The sequence below is a fragment of the Nansenia antarctica genome (genome assembly GCF_963989245.1).
Source record: "Nansenia antarctica genome assembly, chromosome: 17".
In the NCBI taxonomy this organism is placed as follows: Eukaryota; Metazoa; Chordata; class Actinopteri; order Argentiniformes; family Microstomatidae; genus Nansenia; species Nansenia antarctica.
Window position 1 is genome coordinate 3,318,215 of NC_137687.1, and position 7,951 is coordinate 3,326,165.

A 7,951-nucleotide genomic window follows, 5' to 3' on the forward strand; every position below is an offset into this window, starting at 1 on the left:
ATTGTTACAAGTATTGGCCTTTTTCAACCCTTTTATACCCTTGGGTCTGCAGAGCTATCGTTGGCACCATATTCAGGGTTGTCATCCTCGGCATTGTTGGTGGAGGAGCCACAGGGAGAGGTGGAAGGGACTAGAATGAATGAATGAATGAATGAATGAATGAATGGACTTTATTGTCATTGCTACAGTACAGGTACCAAACAACGAAATTTAGGAGGGGTGGCTCCCCTGGTGTTAGGAAAGGGGAAAAAAAACACTTTTAGAAAAAAAATCACAAGAAGGGAAGGAGCTGGTTTACATAAATAAAGGCTATGTACACTATCCACTGTACTATACTGTACAGACAGACGACTAGGGTTGTCATATTGCACAACAGTATTATTCCACATTTATTTAAAGTGTCGCAGTTTGCAGGCTTGAAATGTACATGTTTGTGCCTCAGCACTACACCTGATTTCTTCAGTCCAGCAGCTGCCATCAATCCGTCCAGACTGTCCAGGGCCCTGAACCTAGGTCTTTGCTGTGTTCAGGGCCTGGACGGCCCTGTGGTAGAAGCTGTTCTTCAGTCTGTTTGTTTCAGTCAAGCTCTGTGGCAAAGGAAATTAATGAATGAATGAATGAATGAATGGTCTTTATTGTCATTGATATAGTACAGGTACCAAACAACGAAATTTGGGAGGGGGGGCTCCCCTGGTGCTAGGAAAAAAAAAACTAAAAACAAGAAGGGAAAAGAGCTGGTTTACATAAATAAAGGCTATGTACACTATCCACTATACTATACTATACAAATAAAACACTGTGCTGTACTCTATGCTATGCTATACCTATTCTAACATTTCCTATCTCTGAACCTTATGTACCCGAGGGTTGTCATATTGCACATAGTGTTATTGCACATTCATTTAAAGTGTCGCAGTTTGCAGGTTTGAAATGTTCACAGTTGTGTTTCAGTATTGCACTTGATTTCAATCTAGTAGCTGCCATCAAATTGTCTAGATTGTCCAGGGCCTAGAACCTAGGTCATTGCTGTGTTCAGGGCTATACAATACATAACTAATTATGTTTAATTATCTGGCGGTATACCAACCATTAATTACTAAAGCTTTAATTAATAGCAACTAGGTTAACGAAATGTTAACAGTAACCCAGCTAGTTCAATGATAGTGCACAGTGCACGACACCATAAAGCAAGATTAATTCAATAACATAATTGCAGCACGTGTAAGACATTAACACATTTATATGTAATTTGATAAAATGTCTTCCATACATTACGCAACACTTTCCGCAGTGTCTTGACGGTCTTGGATGTGGCAGCGAGCAGGCTGAGAAAGTCAGAAAGACAGAATCGTCCACGACCAGGAATAACAGGGAAGGAATCACGTGTTCACTCCGTTAAGACGTGAGATAGTTCAACAGTTTACAACCAAATTAAAGTTTGCCCATATACATGCATGTTAATTTATGGATAGGCTACCTATATTCTATCTTGTATTTTGTTAACTGTTGCTGTGCAACACATTGTCTCTTAATTTAGTTATCTGAAAATAGCATCTATAGAGTTCATAATCAGCCTATTTACTGTGTCTTTGATGAGCGATGATCTGGTGGCGTCTTAATAAACTGGTTCAAGATCAGTTCGGTTGGTTGTTTGATTTGTGGTGGTTAGATTCATGCCTGAGGCAAGCCACCACTTACTCATCTCTCACACCTGCCACTGACTACGCAATTGACTCATTAAGTAGCACAGTCAAGTAGTTCCGAAACAGTTTACTGGAAAAAAAATAATAATAATCAAAGTATGAAGTTGAGCTAAAAGACACAGTAAATGATAGGCTCCTTATGGACTCCATAGCTGCTATTTTCAGATAAATATTCAGAGACAATGTGTTGCACAGAGCAGTTAATAAAAATACAAGATATACCGGTAATATAGGTATCCATAAATTAAGGTGCATGTATATGGGCAAAACTTAAATGTTGTTGTAAACTGTTGAACTGTCTCACATTTTCAATGATAACAGAGTTTAATTGCGTGTTTTTTTCAGAAGTGCAAATTGCACGGGTCCTGTTTCCTCTCACGTGACTCCTTCCCGCCCTCCGGTCCTATAAGACACTCCAGGTCACAGACGTCCAGTCTTTCTTTCTCTCCGACCATCAACCTGTTCGCTGCCCACCGCCCAGACCGCCAAGACACCAGACCGCATCGGAGAAATCTGCTCACCTTACCGCGGAAAGCCTTCCACAATCAATGTATGGAAGACATTTTCATATCTTATCAATGTACATATTAATGTGTTAATATCTCACGTGCTGCAATTATGTTATTGAATTAATCTGGCTTTAAACGGTGTGTGCACTGTCATTGAACTAGCTGTGTTAGCGTTAGCATTTCGTTAGCATAGTTGCTATTCATTAGAGCTTTCGTCATTAGCGGCTCGTATACGGTCATTAAATATAGGTCATATATTACATATAGGTCATTAAACATAACTAGTTATGTATCTTATAGGTGAAACAGTTCGTCAAGTGGACTTATTCGGTAGTTGGACAATTCGGACTCTTTCCAATTAGATGCTAGCTAAGGGTCAATCGTCCGCATTCGGAAAACGCGCTATGTAATTGATTGTAAGCTACCAAGCTATCAAATCTAGCTAGTTATGTATAAAATATATTCCAAATGCTGCACGAACTATGACAATAATGTAGCCGTGAAACCAATCTACATTCTACAGCTATTCAACCCCCCTTGAACCCTGACCCCCAGGTGGGCTGTCCGGACATGGCCATTATCAGAACACGCGGTGGACACGTTTTGCGTAGGGGGGGAGGGGGGTTACAGTGATGAACTGTTAATCAGTATTTAAGCCTGTATGGTTGTGTGTGTGTGTGTGTGTGTGTGTGTGTGTGTATGTGTGTGTATATATATAGGGTTCGACAATATCGATTTACTGTATATGCCGGTTGCACGTTGTAAAAACTCAAGCGTCAAACTCTGCTGTGTAGTATTCGACAGAGATGTAGAAACGTAGATGACTCATGAAGATGTTATAGCTAGCTATCTACAATTTATCATCAAAATAATGAACAGCAAGCTAGATCCAAAACTAGTGCCGGTGGAGAAGGGCAAGTGTGACATTGGACAGACTACCAAAACAGAAAAATAAAGTATCTGGTTTTTCAAATGGCGTCTTTGGCAGTCAATGAGTTAACGTCCTTATGATAATAATATTAATAATAATAATATTATTTATAAATATAATGTATTTAAAAAAAAGATTCTCATGGGCCCCTGTCAGTGCTGGGCGCTTAGAATCGTCCTAACTTACCCCCCCTAGCGGCGCCCTTGTATGTGCAGTATAACTTATGTTCAGTCACATCCCTGCGTTGTCATATCACGAGCCCTTAACAAGCCAGGTAAGATAAAACGATAAATATCTCTCACAGAGATCATTCTTACAACACAGAGTAATGTTATATATTAGCTCCTTAACTTCACTCATACAGTAAATGAATTAACTTAACTCATACAGTAATTGAGTCTGCACAGCGCCACCTGCTAGCTATAACTTTTATCTAAAATTGAAATATAGACCAGAACATTTTATTTTAACTCAACGAGACTAACCGGCATACATAATGGTCGAGTAGAGTGAAACAAAGAACAATTGAAATTAATTATATTTCAACTAAAAATCTGTTTGAGTAGGATAGCGAGCTAATTAGTTTAGCCCCCAAAAAAAAAAAACTGCACGTGCGCTTTTTTTTCTTCCACCATACTTCAACCACAGATGTCGTTCGGGATGCCAGCAGCATTTTAATGTGAGGGAGACATTTGCAGATAATCATATTACACACGGTTCTAGTGTTGTTGCATCAGAAAATGTTTTTATGAAAAAATCCACGAAAGCATCTCATAAGATGCCAGTCCAATCCAGTGCAGTGGTACTACAATGCTAGGTCTGAACACGGACTACCATCACAATGGCCTACCGTTCAGATGTATCCTTTAGCCTTCTTTACTTTAGTTTACGAATGGCATCTCTTTCTAACAACTGATGCATGTGTTAAATGAATTCCCATGCACTCTGTGTTCACTGCAGGTACTAATCATGGTGGACGAAGATGTTGTACGTAGCCGGCTGCCTAGAAAGGCAGGGGCCTCTCTTATGCACAGGGGCAGCAGCAGGGGCACTTTTGGACGACATTTCTGTGTAAGTGGTGACACTGATTCCAGTAACCCAGACGTTTTTGGGGCTCTGCTACCAGAGTACTATAGGCCCATGAGGTCTTTCCTCGCCAAAATGCTGGAGAAGGAGGAGGACGACATTGATAGCGACGACAGTGATGGCCTCTCCCTCCTTGGCACATCCCCACCCAAGTTGGACGACAGCTTCCTAAAATTGGGGCTCCAGGACCAGTCAAACAACCTGCAGAGCAGCCCCAAGAGTGGAGGTTAGGGGCCACGTGCTCTCACTTGTTGATCAAACTGATATTGAATTCATATTAAACAACTTGTGAGTGTATTTAGAAGGGAACAGGTTATTTTGTGATGGAAGTCAGTGGAAACATTCACAGCTAGGCTTGAGGATTATAACATGGGGCATAAACCTGTTTGCCTTTTCTAACAGTTTGATTGAATAGTCTTCCATACTGTAGCCTACATACTGCATGATCTGCCAAGAGTCAGGGTTAGTACATCTCTTCTTCTGACTCTGAAAGCATCTGCTTTTCTAGTGGGTGACACTGACTGGCACATGGGTCGGATGGCAGCAGTGTCCAGTAACGTGTTTGACGACCTCCTGGGGGAGGGTTCCCAGTTCCACAGCTGCAAGAGCAGCCTGGCTGCCTTCGTCCTGGAGAGAGGTGAGGTCTTCTCTCTGCTCACTGGGGAATCTCAGGGATGCAAACTAGTCACCTTTTCGATTTTTTATCCAAAATCACGTCTTTTTTTATTTTTATGCATCCGAACCCCCCAAGAAGGTCTGTTTCCACAACTCTCGTTGACCTTCTCACCTTTTCAACTCCGTCCCTGGAATCTATTCAATAATAATACACTACAAAAATATGTTAACGGCTGTAAATGACACCTATTTTTGATGAGCATGTCTAATGTACGCACACACAGTTTATGTGTCGTCCATGTGTGTGTATATATATATATATATATATGTGTGTCTATAGATTGTGAACGCTACAACGATCGCTACAACGTTGTGGCGTTGGGCACGGGCGAGTCAAGCTGCAGTGACTGGCTCTGCTTCAGTGGCACCATGGTGCATGACTGCCATGCCATGGTCATCGCCAAACGGGCTCTCCAAAGGTACATCAGCCTGACAGGAGTTTTGTTGGATCGTCTGGACTTACTTACTCACTTCACTCACTTGTTTGGTTTGTTTAGCTATTAATACTGGAGACTAGCAAATGATGTGTCCGATCCTGTATTTCTATTCAGGTTCTTGTACAAGCAGCTTCTGCTGTTCTTCAGCCATGACCCAAAGTGCAAGGAGCGCTCCATCTACGAGAGAAACTCAGACAGCCACCTGCTCCAGCTCAAGCCCAAAACCTACCTTCACCTCTACACCAACCAGACCCCAAGAGGGGCAGCACAGTGCGGTTTCATGTGAGTGTGCATTTTCATACTGGCTGCTGCTGTTGAGTGTCCAATGCGGAAATCTTAATTGCTTGCATCCACTCAGAAGTGTAAGAATTGGATGAGAATTACATTTTGGGGCAGTTTACATTTCACTAATTTAGTGATCTAATTGAGTGACCCAGTGAGAGTGATTGTGTGCATCCTCTGTCCCCATAGGAACTCCCCGAATCTCTACAGTTCCCTGAAGCTGCAGTGCCATGCTAAGGGCTCTCTGATCCCTGTGGCTCTCCTCCATCCGGGTGTGTGGGGCGCCCGGGTCTGCTGCATGTCCGACAGTGACAAACTTTGCCGCTGGGCCGTCACCGGGGTCCAGGGGGCGCTGCTGAGCCACTTCATTGAGCCACTCTACATCATCAATGTGGTCCTAGGTAAGTAACCAAGGATGCATTACAATCACAGTAGCATAGGCCGCCCTCCCTTGTAGGACTGACGCACAGTGCTCCAGTGACACTGGGAGGTATTAAGCCTCTAGTCCCCCCCGGCCAGGAATGGCTGTTCTATGTTCTACGGTAAGTAGCCGTTGACGGCTTTGGTTTTCAAACCATAATACAAACACAACAACCAGAATCTTAATGCTGACTTTTGGTACATTTTGAAATAGTCACCGAATCTTTCTCAATCTAGTCTGTTTTCCCTGAATAATGTGCTGTGTAATACTGGTGTGTGATACTTTTCTCAGGCTTGTTCTAATATTTTATCTTTATCTTGACAATTCTCAGCAATCTACAGCAGTGTTCTAGAATTGTATTGGGGCCTTAACTGGTTAAGAAGGAATTTTGAGAACTTGGTTCTGGTTTACTGGTCCGTTCAGGTGACTCCAGCTATAACTCGGACAACGTGTCGGACGCAATCAACAATCGCCTGGGGGATGACTGGGAGGAGCAGCTGGTCCCACCCTTTAGGAAACAGAGGATATTCTTCCTCGGTTGTGACGGGGTGGCGCCTCAACACAGCTCTCGCCACTGCAAAGACCTCAGCATCAACTGGTGCCTCGGGGACCTGAGCATCGAGGTGCTGGACAGCACAACAGGCTTTGTTGTCGATGGGTAAGTCAATGGTGCTACTGGTAGATGATGCTCGTAACATGGGAACAATTTAAGTATTTTTGATGAAACAGATGATCTCGATGACTACTTTCATACTTACCGTACTTGGTATACTACCATTACAATGAAGTCTGATGGGTACTGAAGACCCATCTCTTCAGACTACATCTTGCCTGTCCATCTTGACTGTAAAGACCTCTTCACTCCCCACTACCCTGTACAGTTCCTCTACTGTATATATTAAAAAGATCCTTCCTTCTTCTAGCATTGTGACTGCCAATAGCACCTGCTCCTAGCATAGTTTTGTTCTTATGATGACTGATGGGATTCACTTACTTGTTAGACACGTTTGTAAGTTGCTTTGGATAAAAGCGTCTGGTAAATGTCAAACATTTAAAAACAAATTATGTAAATGTATAATTTCATTGTGGAGGGAGCTTTCTATGTAGGCGTAATGCTCTCTCTGGCCCCTTAGCTCCCCAACTGTGAGTGGGCCTGGCTTCTCCAGCAGACTGTGCAAGAGAGCCCTCTACTGTTACTTCTGCAAAATTGCAACGCTGAGTGGGCAAAGTTCTCTACTGAACCTCCAAACCTGTCACAGTGCCAAGGTGAGTTGTTGAGCCATGAATCAGTAGATATCCTGGCACCCGTGGACCTGTATTTGTCTGCACTGCATATATGCGACATCGTAGCCATATCATGTGCTACCGAATATCATCTGGCCAAGATTGTGTTGACAGCATGAATGTGAATTTTGTGTGATGTGTTCCTTCTTGTTTCAGTTGGAAGCCAGTCTCTATCAGAATGCCAAGATGGTTGTCAACCACCAGTTCCTCTCCAATGGCGCAGGACCCTGGGACTCCAAACACCTGGTTGACAGCTTCAGCCACTGAAGTCACTGAAGTTTGTAGTTTATGATGTTGTAGTTTATTATGATGTTGTAGTTTATGATGTTGTATAGAGTAAACTAGCTTGGGTGTGTTTCTTTTCTCAAACAGCACAACAGACACAACAAACCAGGAGCCCCCAGAAGCCCCAGAGCACAGTAGCAGCACCCTTCTGGGCTCAACAGACCTAATAACCTCAGGGTTACTGTTTCTGTCTAGAGCAGTGGTTCTCAAACCTCTCCTCGGGGACCACCAGCCGTTCCACATATTTGATCTGTTCCACCACCAGCACACCTCATTCAACTAATCAAGTACAAACCATAATTGCTTTGTACTTGATTAGTTGAATCAGGTGTGCTGGT

General features: G+C 42.9%; 1 protein-coding gene across 1 annotated transcript; it reads left to right on the forward strand.

Annotated features, from left to right (window-relative positions):
* Positions 1-4,304: 4,304 nt before the first annotated feature.
* Positions 4,305-7,595, forward strand: LOC308172790 (adenosine deaminase domain-containing protein 2-like; the record flags this gene model as incomplete). Its single annotated transcript, XM_080547739.1, has 8 exons — positions 4,305-4,455; positions 4,738-4,866; positions 5,185-5,323; positions 5,456-5,623; positions 5,813-6,024; positions 6,468-6,702; positions 7,178-7,310; positions 7,485-7,595. The coding sequence occupies 8 exons, from the start codon at positions 4,305-4,307 to the stop codon at positions 7,593-7,595; spliced, it is 1,278 nt and encodes a 425-aa protein (XP_080403865.1).
* Between the last annotated feature and the right edge of the window lie 356 nt (positions 7,596-7,951).